Source organism: Scyliorhinus canicula, chromosome 16 (assembly GCF_902713615.1).
Source record: "Scyliorhinus canicula chromosome 16, sScyCan1.1, whole genome shotgun sequence".
Lineage (NCBI taxonomy): Eukaryota > Metazoa > Chordata > Chondrichthyes > Carcharhiniformes > Scyliorhinidae > Scyliorhinus > Scyliorhinus canicula.
Window position 1 is genome coordinate 84,899,783 of NC_052161.1, and position 16,786 is coordinate 84,916,568.

Here is a 16,786-nt window from a genome sequence, read left to right on the forward strand (position 1 = left end):
CTCCGCCTCTCGGCCCCCCTCGGCCCTCCCCCCCCCCCCGCCCCCCGTCTCCCCCTCTCGTCCCCCCCTCCCCCCTCCGCCTCCTGGCCCCCCCCCCCCCCCCGCCTCCTGGCCCCCCCCCCCCTCCGCCTCCTGGCCCCCCCCTCCGCCTCCTGGACCCTCCGCCTCTCGGTCCCCCCTCCGTCTATCGGCCCCCTCCAGCTGACGACATGAGTGGAAGGGTTTATTGGGGCAATCATGTTCTCCTGGACGCCTTTCTTCTTTTGGCCCTTAACACCATGTATGCTGCCTGAGTGACGCTTCTCGAAGTACTAGGCTGTGGGTTGAGGGGTGTAGTCTGCAATCAGTGTCTGTCCGCTTCCCACAATCTCCACACTGTTCCCAACATTAGGCCACAGAACCTCATTGCTCAGTCGCAGTCGGGCACGGGAAAGACGGCTGCATTCGCGCTCGCAATGCTGAGCCGTACAGACCCAAAGCAGCAATACACACAGGTAAGATCAGGAGAGGCTCAGTCATGAGGGAGCGCCACACTGTCGGAGGGTCAGTACTGAGGGACTGCGGCACTTTCGGAGGGTCACACTGAGGGTGCGCTCTACTGTGGAAGGGTCAGTATTGAGGAAGCGGAGCACTGTCTGAGGGTCAGTACTGAGGGAGTGCCGCATTGTCTGAAGGTCAGTACTGAGGGAGCCCCGCACTGTCGAAGACTCAGTACTGCGGGAGCGCTGCACTGTCGGAGGGTCAGCAGTGAGGGAGCGCCGCACTGTCGGAGGCTCAGTACTGAAGGAGCGCAGCACTGTTGGAGGGTCAGGACTGAGGGAGCGCAGCACTGTTGGAGGGTCAGTCCTGAGGGAGCGCCGCAATGTCGGAGGCTCAGTACTGAAGGAGCGCAGCACTGTTGGAGGGTCAGGACTGACGGAGCGCTGTACTGTCGGAGGCTCAGTCCTGAGGGAGCGCCGCACTGTTGGAGGCTCAGTCCTGAGGGAGCGCCGCACTGTTGGAGGCTCAGTCCTGAGGGAGCGCCGCACTGTCGGAGGCTCAGTCCTGAGGGAGCGCCGCACTGTCGGAGGCTCAGTCCTGAGGGAGCGCCGCACTGTTGGAGGGTCAGTACTGAGGGGAATGGGAATGCAATTCTGCTGTTAATAAACTTTTTTCCCGCTCTCTGTCCAGTGCCTCTGCCTGTGCCCCACATACGAGCTGGCCTTGCAAACGGGGAAAGTGATCGAGCAGATGGGCGTGTACTGTACGGACATTCGAGTTGGCTACGCCATTCGTGGCAACCGCAGTGAGTCTTCAATCATGGGGGTGGGGGCGGGTGGAAAGCTTGATGTGTGAAAATTGGGCCGATGTCCTCTGATGTTAGTGAGAACGAGAGGCGCTGTCACTGAAACGCTCAAGACTCTGAAGGGGCTGGGGGAAGTTGGAAGCCATGGGAAAATTTCCGACGGTTTCAGGGAATCTCAATCACTCGGGCTGTCTAGAATAATCGGGGGCGATCGCCACAGGACTGTTGTGAGGATCATGTTCCTCACACCGAGAGTGGAGACTCTGGAATTCCGACACCCAGAAAGGGTCAGTGTATTCGAGCGTGATAGATTTCTGGGGGTCGAGGGAGGCGAGAGGGCGGGAAAGCGGGCAGCTAGGTTTCAAGGTTGGCAGTGGCTTTGTTGAGCAATGGGGAAGGTTCGAGTGGGCCATATGGCCCAAGTCCCACCCTGTTTCTGAATGCTTTCATTGAGCAAGAAACTGTCAATAAGAGGTTTCAACTTAAGAATTGATCGAAGAGTTGCCATTTGTCGAACATGACTGCATCTTAACCCCTGACCCTAATCTGCATCTCTAACCCTTCAACTCCAATCCTGACCCTGGACCTTAAACTATAACACTAACCCCTGACCCCAACCTCCAATCCTCAACCAAAACATTACTCCGAACCCTTAACCCTGACCCCAAACCATAGCATTTAACTGCTGACACTAACCCTAAACCAAAACAGTATCCCTTCAATCCTTACCCTTAACCTTGACCCAAACTATGACACTAACTCCTGTCGCTAACCCCTAACCCACACTCCCAACGCTGACCCTAACACACAACCCTCACCATTGACACTTAAATGTAACCCTCAGCCAAGTCCCCAACCATGACCCTAACCCCTAATGCTGACCCCTAACTCCAACACTCAATCAAAACACAAACCCTGACCCTAAACCGTACTCGCTAACCCTTGACCCCTATCGCCCACCTGCCCACCCCACGGTCATTGATCCCTCTACTAAGGAGGAGAAAAGTTTCTTCCTCTCTACCCTGTATGTAATTCATAATTTTGTACCTTTTGATTAGGTCACCCCTCAGCCTTCTCTGCTTAAAGGAAAACAATCCCAGCCCAACCAACCTCTCTTCATAGCTGAAACACTCCAGGCCAGGCAACATCCTGGCAAATCTCCTCTGCACCATTTCTTTTTTTTTAATAAACAATTTTATTGAGGTAGTTTTTGGCTTTATAAACAGTTACAGACATCATCAGAAAGGAAGCAAAAAAGGCAAAAATGTGCAAACATCCACGTACTTTCAATACTTCCATCGTAACATATTGCACAAGCCCGCTCCCCTCCCACCGGTACTACCCGCCATATTTTCCCTCCTACTCTACTCTACCCCCACCCCCCCTCCCCCCACCCCCCTGCTGACGCTCACTCTCCCGCAAAGAAGTCAATAAATGGTTGCCACCTCCGGGTGAACCCCTGCACAGATCCCCTCAAGGCGAACTTAATTTTTTCCATCCCCAGGAAACTCGACATGTCCGCAAGCCACCACTCAGTCTTCGGGGGCTTTGAGTCCCTCCACGCCAATAATATTCGTCGCCGGGCTATCAGGGAAGCAAAGGCCAACACATCGGCCTCTTTCTCCCCCTGGCCGCCCAGGTCTTCCGAAACCCCAAAAATTGCCACCCCTGGACTCATCACCACCCTTGTTTTTAGCACCTGGGACATGACCCCCGCAAATCCCTCCCAGTACCCCCTCAGCTCAGGGCATGCCCAAAACATGTGAACATGGCTCGCTGGTCCTCCCGCGCACCTAGCGCATTTGTCCTCTATCCCGAAAAATTTGCTCATCCGAGCCACCGTCATATGGGCCCGGTGACCGACCTTAAATTGGATCAGCCCGAGCCTAGCACATGTCGCGGTCGAGTTTACCCTACTCAGGGCCTCTGCCCACAGCCCATCCTCCATTTCCCCACCTAGCTCCTCCTCCCATTTAAGTTTCAGTTCCTCTGTCTGGGACCCTTCCTCCCTCATGAGCACCTTATATATACACCCGAGACTCTGCCCTCCACTTCTTCCCTCCAAGAGACTATTCTGTCGAGGATCCCCATTGGCGGGAGGCGCGGGAAAGATGGGACCTGTCTACGAACAAAGTCCCGCAACTGTAGGTATCTAAAATCATTTCCCCTTACCAACCCAAATTTCTCCTCCAAGCTCCTCAAACTCGCGAAGCTCCCTTCCAGGAACATATCACCCACCCTTCCCGCCCCTGCTCGCCGCCATACTCGGAACCCCCCATCCATACTGCCGGGGGCAAACCGATGGTTGTCGCAGATTGGCGCCCAGACAGACGCCCCCATCTCCCCCACATGCCTCCTCCACTGGCCCCATATCCGCAGGGTCACCACCACTACCGGGCTGGTGGTGTACTTGGCCGGCGGCAGCGGTAGAGGAGCCGTGACCAGGGCTTCCAAATTGGAGCCCCTGCACGAAGCCGCCTCCACCCGCTCCCAAATAGACCCCGTACCCACCATCCTCTTCCTTATCATAGCGATGTTGGCCGCCCAGTAATAATTGACCAGACTCGGCAAAGCCAGCCCTCCCTCGCTGCGGTTCCTCTCCAACATCGCCTTCTTCACCCGCGGAGACTTTCCCGCCCAGACAAAGCTCATGATCAGCCCGTTAACTCTTTTGAAGAAGGACTGTGGGATAAAGATCGGGAGGCACTGAAAAATAAACAAAAATCGAGGGAGGATTGTCATCTTTACAGTCTGCACCCTCCCTGCCAGCGACAGCGGGAGTGCATCCCATCTCCGAAACTCTCCCTTCATTTGCTCCACCACCCTGGCCAAATTTAACTTATGCAGCCTGCCCCAGTCTCGTGCCACCTGGATTCCCAAATACCGGAAATTTTTCTCAACTAGCCTAAACGGTAGCCCTCTCAATCTGTTCTCCTGGCCCCTTGCCTGGACCACAAATATTTCACTCTTGACCGTATTTAATTTGTATCCTGAGAACTGGCCGAACTCCCTCAGCATTCCCAGTATAGTTCCCCTCTGCACCATTTCTAGTGCAATCAGTTCCTTCCTATTATGTGGCGACCAGAACTGCGCACAGTACTCTAACTGTGGCCTAAACAAAGATTTGTACAGCCCCATCAGAACCTTTCTGCTCTTATAATCTATGTCACAGAAAGTGTCCCGTATGCCTCCTTAATTACCCTATTAACATGTCCTGCCGCCTTCAGGGATCTGTGGCAAGCACCCCAAGATCTCTCTGTTCCTCTGAGCTTCCTAGTGCTTCCATTCATTGAGTACTCCATGTCATGTTACTGCTTCCAAAGTGCATCATCTCTCACCTTTCAGGGTTAAATTCCATCTGCCCTTCTGACCTACCCGCCTGTATCCTACTGTAACCTGAGACATTCTTCTTCACTCTCAACCACCTGGCCAATCTTCGTGCCATCCACAAACGTATTTATCGCCTCCCCCCCCCCCCCCCCCCCCGCCCCACTGTCACGTTAGAACATAGAACGATACAGCGCAGTACAGGCCCTTCGGCCCTCGATGTTGCACCGACATGGAAAAAAAAATAAAGGCCATCTAACCTACACTATGCCCTTATCATCCATATGCTTATCCAATAAATTTTTAAATGCCCTCAATGTTGGCGAGTTCACTACTGTTGCAGGTAGGGCATTCCACGGCCTCACCACTCTTTGCGTAAAAAACCCACCTCTGACCTCTGTCCTATATCTATTACCCCTCAATTTAAGGCTATGTCCCCTCGTGCTAGCCACCTCCATCCGCGGGAGAAGGCTCTCGCTGTCCACCCTATCTAACCCTCTGATCATTTTGTATGCCTCTATTAAGTCACCTCTTAACCTTCTTCTCTCTAACGAAAACAACCTCAAGTCCATCAGCCTTTCCTCATAAGATTTTCCCTCCATACCAGGCAACATCCTGGTAAATCTCCTCTGCACCCGTTCCAAAGCTTCCACGTCCTTCCTATAATGAGGCGACCAGAACTGTACGCAATACTCCAAATGCGGCCGTACTAGAGTTTTGTACAACTGCAACATGACCTCATGGCTCCGGAACTCAATCCCTCTACCAATAAAGGCCAACACACCATAGGCCTTCTTCACAACCCTATCAACCTGGGTGGCAACTTTCAGGGATCTATGTACATGGACACCGAGATCCCTCTGCTCATCCACACTACCAAGAATTTTACCATTAGCCAAATATTCCGCATTCCTGTTATTCTTTCCAAAGTGAATCACCTCACACTTCTCCACATTAAACTCCATTTGCCACCTCTCAGCCCAGGTCTGCAGCTTATCTATGTCCCTCTGTAACCTGCAACATCCTTCCGCACTGTCTACAACTCCACCGACTTTAGTGTCGTCTGCAAATTTACTCACCCATCCTTCTGCGCTCTCCTCTAGGTCATTTATAAAAATGACAAACAGCAACGGCCCCAGAACAGAATCTTGTGGTACGCCACTCGTAACTGAACTCCATTCTGAACATTTCCCATCAACTACCATTCTCTGTCTTCTTTCAACTAGCCAATTTCTGATCCACATCTCTAAATCACCCTCAATCCCCAGCCTCCGTATTTTCTGCAATAGCCGAACGTGGGGAACCTTATCAAACGCTTTACTGAAATCCATATACACCACATCAACTGCTCTACCCTCGTCTACCTGTTCAGTCACCTTCTCAAAGAACTCGATAAGGTTTGTGAGGCATGACCTACCCTTCACAAAACCATGCTGACTATCCCTAATCATATTATTCCTATCTAGATGATTATAAATCGTATCTTTTATAATCCTCTCCAAGACCTTACCCACCACAGACGTTAGGCTCACCGGCCTATAGTTACCGGGGTTATCTCTACTCCCCTTCTTGAACAAAGGGACCACATTTGCTATCCTCCAGTCCTCTGGCACTATTCCTGTAGCCAATGATGACCTAAAAATCAAAGCCAAAGGCTCAGCAATCTCTTCCCTGGCTTCCCAGAGAATCCTAGGATAAATCCCATCCGGCCCCGGGGACTTATCTATTTTCACCTTGTCCAGAATTGCCAACACTTCTTCCCTACTCACCTCAATGCCATCTATTCTAATAGCCTGGGTCTCAGCATTCTCCTCCACAATATTATCTTTTTCTTGAGTGAATGCTGACAAAAAGTATTCATTTAGTTCTCATCTATATTGTTTATGTATGTATATCATGAACAATAATCCACTGATCCCTGTGGCATGCCACTGGACACCGGCCTCCAGTCACGTGGGTTTCCTTTGGATGCTCCAGTTTCCTCCCACAAGGAGCAGGGTAGCATGGTGGTTAGGGGGCAGCAGGGTAGCATGGTGGTTAGCATACATGCTTCACAGCTCCAGGGTCCCAGGTTCGATTCCCGGCTGGGTCACTGTCTGTGTGGAGTCTGCACATCCTCCCCCTGTGTGCGTGGGTTTCCTCCGGGTGCTCCGGTTTCCTCCCACAGTCCAAAGATGTGCGGGTTAGGTGGATTGGCCATGCTAAATTGCCCGTAGTGTCCTAAAAAAAAGTAAGGTTAAGGGGGGGGTTGTTGGGTTACAGGTATAGGGTGGATGCGTGGGTTTGAGTAGGGTGATCATGGCTCGGCACAACATTGAGGGCCGAAGGGCCTGTTCTGTGCTGTACTGTTCTATGTTCTAAGTCCCGAAAGACGCGCTGTTAGGTGAATTGGATATTCTGAATTCTCCCTCTGTGTACCCGAACATGTGCCAGAATGTGGCGACTGGGGGATTTTCACAGTAACTTCATTGTAGTGTTAATGTAAGCCTACTTGTGACAATAAAGATTATTATTATAATTTACCATCTTATCAGTCTCCCATGTTCTCTCCTTGTCAACGGTTTTGCGGAAATCCAGATAGACGACATGACCTGCACTACCCTCACCTACACACCCGATCACCTCCTTAAAAAAATTGTTCAAACTCGATGGGCATGACCTCCCTTTGACAAAGTCATGCTTACTGTCCATGATGATTCTTCTCTTCTGCAAATTTTTTTTTTTCTAATTAAAAAAAAATGAAAGTACCCAATTATTTTTTTCCTATTAAGGGGCAATTTAGCGTGGCCAATCCACCTACCCTGCACATCTTTGCGTTGTGGGGGTGAGTCCTACACAGACTCGGGGAAAATGTGCAAACTCCAGACGGACAGTGACCTGGAGTTGGGATCGAACCTGGCTCCTCAGTGCCGTGAGTCAGCAGTGCTAATCACTGTGCCACCGTGTTGCGCTTTTACTGCAATTGTATGGGGTGTTGGTGAGGCCACACCTGGCGTTTCGGTGTCCTTACCTGAGGAAGGATGTTCTTGCTATGTTTCTATATTAAAACAAACTATTATTAACACAGAATTTACTTCATTAACATCCGGGGGGGGGGGGGGGGGGGCGGATAAAATAACAGCTAAACAATCCTTACAAAAAAATAAAGAAAAATCTTTGAGTTTATGTAGAGCTTCACAGCGCAGAAAGAGGCCCTTCGGCCCATCGGGTAGCACAGGCCCATCGAACATCCAGCAATTTTAATCCCATTTTCCAGCACTTTGCCTTGTATTTGATGGTGTTTCAAGTGCTCGTCTAAATGCTTAAATGTTGTGAGGGGTTCCCATCTCTATCACATTTTCAGGCAGTGAGTTCCAGATACCCACCACCCTCAGGGTGAAAAATGTTTCTCCTCAAATCTCCTGCCACTTACCATAAATTTATACCCCCTGGCTACTGACCCCTGAACTAAGTGGGTAAGAAAAGTTTCTTTCTATCGTTAAGTAATGGAACCTACGAGGGAACAAGCGGTCCGAGATCTGGTCCTGTGTGATGAGACAGGATTGATTAATGATCTCATAGTTAGGGATCTTCTCGGAAGGAGCGATCACAATATGGTGGAATTTAAAATACAGATGGAGGGTGAGAAGGTAAAATCAAATACTAGTGTTTTGTGTTTAAACAAAGGAGATTACAAGGGGATGAGAGAAGAACTAGCTAAGGTAGACTGGGAGCTAAGACTTTATGGTGGAACAGTTGAGGGACAGTGGAGAACCTTCCAAGCGATTTTTCACAGTGCTCAGCAAAGGTTTATACCAACAAAAAGAAAGAGGGAAAATCGACCGTGGATATCGAAGGAAATAAGGGAGAGTATCAAATTGAAGGAAAAAGCATACAAAGTGGCAAAGATTAGTGGGAGACTAGCGGACTGGGAAATCTTTAGGGGGCAACAGAAAGCTACTAAAAAAGCTATAAAGAAGATTAAGATAGATTATGAGAGTAAACTTGCTCAGAATATAAAAACAGATAGTAAAAGTTTCTACAAATATATAAAACAAAAAAAGAGTGGCTAAGGTAAATATTGGTCCTTTAGAGGATGAGAAGGGAGATTTAATAATGGGAGATGAGGAAATGGCTGAGGAACTGAACAGGTTTTTTTGGGTCGGTCTTCACAGTGGAAGACACAAATAACATGCCAGTGACTGATGAAAATGAGGCTATGACAAGTGAGGACCTTGAGATGATTGTTATCACTAAGGAAGGTAGTGATGGGCAAGCTAATGGGGCTAAAGGTCGACAAGACAGGGATGGTGCAGGAGGGAGGGTTTTGGTTTCCTGGATAATTGGTGCTCATTCTGGGGTAGGTGGGACCTCTACAAACAGGATGGTCTTCACCTGAACCAGAGGGGTACCAATATCCTAGGGGGGAGATTTGCTAGTGCTCTTCGGGGGGGTTTAAACTAATTCAGCAGGGGGATGGGAACCTAAATTGTAGTCCCCGTGTACAGGATGTTGAGAGTAGTGAGGTCAGGGATAGGATTAAAAGTTCGAAAGAGGGCACCGGTAAGCAAGACGTTGGTTTGAAGTGTGTCTACTTCAACGCCAGGAGCATCCGGAATAAAGTGGGTGAGCTTGCAGCAAGGGTTGGTACCTGGGATCTTGATGTTGTGGCGATTTCGGAGACACGGGTAGAGCAGGGACAGGAATGGTTGTTGCAGGTTCCAGGATTTAGATGTTCCTGTAAGAACAGAGAAGGTGGTAAAAGAGGGGGGGGTGTGGCATTGTTAATCAAGGAAAGTATTACGGCGGTAGAAAGGACGTTTGAGGACTCGTCTACTGAGGTAATATGGGCCGAGGTTAGGAACAGGAGAGGAGAGGTCACCCTGTTGGGAGTTGTCTAAAGACCTCCGAATAGTTCCAGAGGTGTAGAGGAAAGGATTGCAAAGATGATTCTCGACAGGAGCGAGAGTAACAGGGTAGTTGTCATGGGGGACTTTTAACTTTCCAAATATTGACTGGAAATACTATAGTTCGAGTACTATAGATGGGTCAGTTTTTGTGCAGTGTGTGCAGGAGGGTTTTCTGACACAGTATGTAGACAGGCCAACAAGGGGCGATGCCACATTTGATTTGGTACTGGGTAATGAACCCGGCCAGGTTTTAGATTTAGATGTAGGTGAGCACTTTGGTGATAGTGATCACAATTCGGTTATGTTTACTTTAGCAATGGGCAGGGATAGGTATATACCGCAAGGCAAGAATTATAGCTGGGGGAAAGGCAATTATGATGCTATTCGGCAAGATTTAGGATGTATAGGATGGGGAAGGAAACTGCAGGGGATGGGTACAATCGAAATGTGGAGCTTTTTCAAGGAACAGCTACTGCGTGTCCTTGATAAGTATGTACCTGTCAGGCAGGGAGGAAGTTGTCGAGCAAGGGAACCGTGGTTTACTAAGGAAGTTGAAGCACTTGTCAAGAGGAAGAAGAAGGCTTATGTTAGGATGAGACATGAAGGCTCAGTTAGGGCACTTGAGAGTTACAAGTTAGCCAGGAAGGACCTAAAGGGAGAGTTAAGAAGAGCGAGGAGAGGACACGAAAAGTCGTTGGTGGATAGGATCAAAGAAAACCCTAAGGCTTTCTATAGGTATATCAGGAACAAAAGAATGACTAGAGTAAGATTAGGGGTGGAAAGTTGTGTGTGGAATCAGAGGAGATAGGGGAAGCGTTAAATGGATATTTTTTGTCAGTGTTTACACTGGAGAAAGACAATGTTGTCGAGGAGAATACTCGGGTTCAGTCGACCAGGCTAGATGGAATTGAGGTTCACAAGGAGGAGGTGTTAGCAATTTTGGAAAGTGTAAAAATAGATAAGTCCCCTGGGCCAGATGGGATTTATCCTAGGATTCTCTGGGAAGCCAGCGAGGAGATTGCAGAGCCTTTGTCCTTGATCTTTATGTCGTCTTTGTCGACAGGAATAGTGCCGGAAGACTGGAGGATAGCAAATGTTGTCCCCTTGTTCAGGAAGGGGAGTAGAGACAACCCTGGTAATTATAGACCTGTGAGCCTTACTTCGGTTGTGGGTAAAATGTTGGAAAAGGTTATAAGAGATAGGGTTTATAATCATCTTGAAAAGAACAAGTTGATTAGCGATAGTCAACACGGTTTTGTGAAGGTTAGGTCATGCCTCACAAACCATATTGAGTTTTTTGAGAAGGTGACCAAACAGGTGGATGAGGGTAAAGCGGTTGATGTGGTGTATATGGATTTCAGTAAGGCGTTTGATAAGGTTCCCCACGGTAGGCTATTGTAGAAAATAAGGAAGTATGGGATTGAAGGTGATTTGGCGGTTTGGATCAGTAATTGGCTAGCTGAAAGAAGACAGAGGGTGGTGGTTGATGGCAAATGTTCATCCTGGAGTTCAGTTACTAGTGGTGTACCGCAAGGATCTGTTTTGGGGCCACTGCTGTTTGTCATTTTTATAAATGACCTGGAAGAGGGTGTAGAAGGATGGGTTAGTAAATTTGCAGATGACACGAAGGTCGGTGGAGTTGTGGATAGTGCTGAAGGATGTTATAGGATACAGAGGGACATAGATAAGCTGCAGAGCTGGGCTGAGAGGTGGCAGATGGAGTTTAATGCGGTAAAGTGTGCGGTGGTTCACTTTGGAAGGAGTAACAGGAATGCAGAGTACTGGGCTAATGGCAAGATTCTTGGTAGTGTAGATGAACAGAGAGATCTCGGCATCCAGGTACATAACCTGGTGGCAACTTTCAGGGATTTAATAGGGCTGTTAAGAAGGCATATGGTGTGCTAGCCTTTATCAGTAGGGGGATTGAGTTTCGGAGCCACAAGGTCATGCTGCAGCTGTACATAACTCTGGTGCGGCCGCTCCTGGAGTACTGCGTGCAGTTCTGGTCACCACATTATAGGAAGGATGTGGAAGCTTTGGAAAGGGTTCAGAGGAGATTTACTAGGATGTTGCCTGGTATGGAGGGAAGGTCTTACGAGGAAAGGCTCAGGGACTTGAGATTGTTTTCGTTAGAGAGCAGAAGGCTGAGAGGTGACTTAATAGAGACATATAGGATAGTCAGAGGGTTAGATAGGGTGGACAGTGAGAATCTTTTTCCTCGGATGGTGATGACCAACACGAGGGGACATAGCTTTAAATTGAGGGGTGGTAGATATAGGACAGACGTCAGAGGCAGTTTCTTTACTCGGAGAGTAGCAGGGGTGTGGAACGCCCTGCCTGCAACAGTAGTAGACTCGCCAACTTTAAGGGCATTTAAGTGGTCACTGGTAGACATATGGATGAAAATGGAATAGTGTAGGTCAGATAGGCTTCAGATGGTTTCACGGGTCGGCGCAACATCGAGGGCCGAAGGGCCCGTACTGCGCTGTAATGTTCTATGTTCTCAGTCTCCTGGCCCTGATGGAATGCATCCCAGAGTGTTGAAAGAGATGGCTAGGGAAATTGCAAATGCACGAGTGATAATTTACCAAAATTCACTAGACTCTGGGGTGGTCCCGGCGGATTGGAAATTGACAAACGTGACACCACTGTTTAAAAAAGGAGGTCAGCAGAAAACGGGTAATTATAGGCCAGTGAGCTTAACTTCGGTAGTAGGGAAGATGCTGGAATCTATCATCAAGGAAGAAATAGTGAGGCATCTGGATGGAAATTGTCCCATTGGGCAGACGCAGAATGGGTTCATAAAGGACAGGTAGTGCCTAACTAATTTAGTGGAATTTTTTGTGGACATTACCAGTGCGGTAGATAATGGGGAGCCAATGGATGTTGTATATCTGGATTTCCAGAAAGCCTTTGACAAGGTGCCACACAAAAGGTTGCTGCAAAAGATAAAGATGCATGGCATTAAGGGTAAAGTAGTAGCATGGATAGAGGATTGGTTAATTAATAGAAAGCAAAGAGTGGGGATTAATGGGTGTTTCTCTGGTTGGCAATCAGTAGCTAGTGGTGTCCCTCAGGGATCAGTGTTGGGCTCACAATTGTTCACAATTTACATAGATGATTTGAATTTGGGGACCAGGGCAATGTGTCCAGGTTTGCAGACGACACTAAAATGAGTGGTAAAGCAAAAAGTGCAGAGGATACCGGAAGTCTGCAGAGGGATTTGGATAGGTTAAGTGAATGGGCTAGGGTCTGGCAGATGGAAGAGTATTGTGTTCAGTTTTGGTCTCCTTACCTGAGAAAAGACATATGGCACTGGAGGATGTGCAGAGGAGATTCACTAGGTTAATCCCAGAACTGAAGGGGTTAGTTACAAGGAGAGGTTGAGTAGACTGGGACTGTACTTGTTGGAATTTAGAATGATGAGGGGGATCTTATAGAAACATTTAAAATTATGAAGGGAATAGATAGGATAGATGCGGGCAGGTTGTTTCCACTGGCGGGTGAAAGCAGAACTAGGGGGCATAGCCTCAAAATAAGGGGAAGTAGATTTAGGACTGAGTTTAGGAGGAACTTCTTCACCCAAAGGGTTGTAAATTTATGGAATTCCTTGCCCAGTGAAGCAGTAGAGGCTCCTTCATTAAATGTTTTTAAGGTAAAGATAGATAGTTTATTGAAGAATAAAGGGATTAAGGGTTATGGTGTTGGGGCCTGAAAGTGGAGCTGAGTCCACAAAAGATCAGCCATGATCTCATTGAATGGCTGAGCAGGCTCGAGGGGCCAGATGGCCTACTCCTGCTCCTAGTTCTTATGTTTTTATCTACTCGGATCTATATCCCTCATAATTTTGTCCGACTTCTAAACATTCAATTGAGCAGGGTCCACACACCCAGGTTAAATGCCACTTATTAACACAACTAATACTTAGTGGCTAAAATTGTCCTTAGTGTCGAAAGATGTACAGATCAGGTGGGGTTATTGGGAAAGGGTGGGGGAATAGGCCCCACCTATTCTTTCGGAGCGTCCATATCTTTTGACACTAAGGGGCATTTTAGCATTGGCCAATCCACCTAACATGCACATCGTTCGACTGTGGGGGGAATCTGGAGCACCCAGAGGAAACCAACGCAGACACGGGGAGATCATGCAAACTCCACACACAAAGCAGTCATCAGAGACTGGAATTGAACCCACATCCCTGGCAGTGTAAGGCAGCAGTGCTAACCAACTATGCCACCGACAGAAGACACTAAAACGTAACCAGAGGGCTGGCAGAGCCTGTTCCTCAGCTCTGATTGGTGATCTTGTTGGCCTCCGGCAGCTTTCATAGAGAACATAGAACAGTACAGCACAGAACAGGCCCTTCGGCCCTCGATGTTGTGCCGAGCAATGATCACCCTACTCAAACCCACGTATCCACCCTATACCCGTAACCCAACAACCCCCGCCCCCCTTAACCTTACTTTTAAGGACACTATGGGAAATTTAGCATGGCCAATCCACCTAATCCGCACATCTTTGGACCGTGGGAGGAAACCGGAGCACCCAGAGGAAACCCACGCACACACGGGGAGGACGTGCAGACTCCGCACAGACAGTGACCCAGCCGGGAACCGAACCTGGGACCCTGGAGCTGTGAAGCAATTATGCTAACCACCGTGCTACCGTGCTGCCTGGGACCCCTTTCGAGTCAATTCTAGTTCCCACAATTTACCATTGAATTTTAGGGATGAGGGAAGTAAATTTCACCTTCAGCCAGAGTGCTAAAGGGTGTTAGATGATTGGACACACATCACAATCCCTGGTTAATAACAGCAGGGGCTGTTTAGCTCACAGGGCTAATCGCTGGCTTTGAAAGCAGACCAAAGCAAGCCAGCAGCACGGTTCAATTCCCGTAACAGCCTCCCCGAACAGGCGCCGGAATGTGGCGACTAGGGGCTTTTCACAGTAACTTCATTTGAAGCCTACTCGTGACAATAAGCGATTTTCATTTCATTCATTTCATTTCATTTCATTAATAGTTCTCTCCATTGACAGGACTCCAATGGAAATTCATACAGGATCGAGAACTGGCCGGCATTCCGTTCCCACCCACTTCCTGCTCCCAGAGTATTTTTCATTCCCAATCTCATGTTTTTAAGATCAGTGTTGAACAATTCCATTGTGATGAATGAGTTTTTATAGGGGAGGTGTAATGAATGTAGGAATTTCAGATATATTGTGTTATAGGTATTTGGTGAAGTAAAGGTTAAAAGCCTGGGTTAGTGTAGTGTTTTTAAGTGTTTTTAAAGGTGGAGGTGTGATGAATGGGCAGCAGGGTAGCATGGTGGTTAGCATAAATGCTTCACAGCTCCAGAGTCCCAGGTTCGATTCCCGGCTGGGTCACTGTCTGTGTGGAGTCTGCACGTCCTCCCCCTGTGTGCGTGGGTTTCCTCCGGGTGCTCCGGTTTCCTCCCACAGTCCAAAGATGTGCGGGTTAGGTGGATTGGCCATGCTAAATTGCCCGTAGTGTCCTAATAAAAGTAAGGTTAAGGGGGGGTTGTTGGGTTACGGGTATAGGGTGGATACGTGGGTTTGAGTAGGGTGATCATGGCTCGGCACAACATTGAGGGCCGAAGGGCCCGTTCTGTGCTGTACTGTTCTATGTTCTATGTTCTATGAATGTAGGAATTTCAGATATATTGTATTAGATAGATAGAGTTAGAGAAATACAGCACAGAACAGGCCCTTCGGCCCACGATGTTGTGCCGAACTTTTGTCCTAGGTTAATCATAGAATTTTGGACACTAAGGGCAATTTATCATGGCCAATCCACCCAACCGGCAAATCTTTGGACTGTGGGAGGAAACCGGAGTACCCGGAGGAAACCCACGCACACACGGGGAGGATGTGCAGACTCCACACAGACAGTGACCCAAGTCAAAATCGAACCTGGGACCCTGGAGCTGTGAAGCAATCGTGCTATCCACAATGCTACCGTGCTGCCCTTAAGAAGAAATTAATCTACACTCCATTATTCTACCCTAATCCATGTACCTATCCAATAGCTGCTTGAAGGTCCCTAACATTTCTGACTCAACTACTTCCGCAGGCAGTGCATTCCATGCCCCCACTACTCTCTGGGTAAAGAACCTACCTCTGATATCCCACCTATATCTTCCAACATTTACCTTAAATCTATGTCCCCTTGTAATGGTTTGTTCCACCCGGGGAAAAAGTCTCTGACTGTCTACTCTATCTATTCCCCTGATCATCTTATAAACCTCTATCAAGTCGCCCCTCATCCTTCTCCGTTCTAATGAGAAAAGGCCTAGCACCCTCAACCTTTCGTCATAAGACCTACTCTCCATTCCAGGTAACATCCTGGTAAATCTCCTTTGCACCTTTTCCAAAGCTTCCACATCCTTCCTAAAATGAGGTGACCAGAACTGCACACACTACTCCAAATGTGGCCTGACCAAGGTTTTGTACAGCTGCATTATCACCTTACGGATCTTAAATTCAATCCCTCTGCTAATGAACGCTAGCACACCATAGGCCTTCTTTACAGCTCTATCCACTTGAGTGCCAACTTTCAAAGATCTATGAACATAGACCCCAAGATCTCTCTGCTCCTCTACATTGCCAAGAACCCTACCGTTAACCCTGTATTCTGCTTTCATATTTGTCCTTCCAAAATGGACAACCTCACACTTGTCAGGGTTAAACTCCATCTGCCACTTCTCAGCCCAGCTCTGCATCCTATCTATGTCTCTTTGAAGCCGACAACAGCCCTCCTCACTATCCACAACTCCACCAATCTTCGTATAATCTGCAAATTTACTGACCCACCCTTCAACTCCCTCATCCAAGTCATTAATGAAAATCACAAACAGCAGAGGACCTAGAACTGATCCCTGCGGTACGCCACTGGTAACTGGGCTCCAGGCTGAATATTTGCCATCCACCACCACTCTGTCTTCTATCGGTTAGCCAGTTCGTTATCCAACTGGCCAAATTTCCCACTATCCCATGCCTCCTTACTTTCTGCATAAGCCTACCATGGGGAACCTTACCAAATGCCTTACTAAAATCCATGTACACTACATCTACTGCTTTACCTTCATCCACATGCTTGGTCACCTCCTCAAAGAAGTCAATAAGACTTGTAAGGCAAGACCTGCCCCCCTCAAATCTGTGCTGACTATCCCTAATCAAGCAGTGTCTTTCCAGATGCTCAGAAATCCTATCCCTCAGTACCCTTTCCATTACTTTGCCTACCACCGAAGTAAGACTAACTGGCCTG

General features: G+C 48.4%; 2 protein-coding genes across 2 annotated transcripts in view; one reads left to right on the forward strand and one right to left on the reverse strand.

Moving 5' to 3' along the window:
• The window catches only part of LOC119951004 (DBH-like monooxygenase protein 2 homolog), a 41,165-nt gene extending 40,759 nt beyond the window's left edge, over positions 1–406 (reverse strand). The window contains exon 1 of the mRNA XM_038774035.1: positions 402–406. Coding sequence (XP_038629963.1) covers positions 402–406 — 5 coding nt within the window. The remainder of the gene's footprint in view (positions 1–401) is intronic.
• LOC119950607 (ATP-dependent RNA helicase DDX19A-like) overlaps positions 280–16,786 on the forward strand; it is a 54,735-nt gene continuing 38,228 nt past the window's right edge. The window contains exons 1-2 of the mRNA XM_038773192.1: positions 280–494; positions 1,171–1,285. Of these exons, the coding sequence (XP_038629120.1) occupies positions 456–494; positions 1,171–1,285 (154 nt within the window). The 5' untranslated portion in view covers positions 280–455. The remainder of the gene's footprint in view (positions 495–1,170; positions 1,286–16,786) is intronic.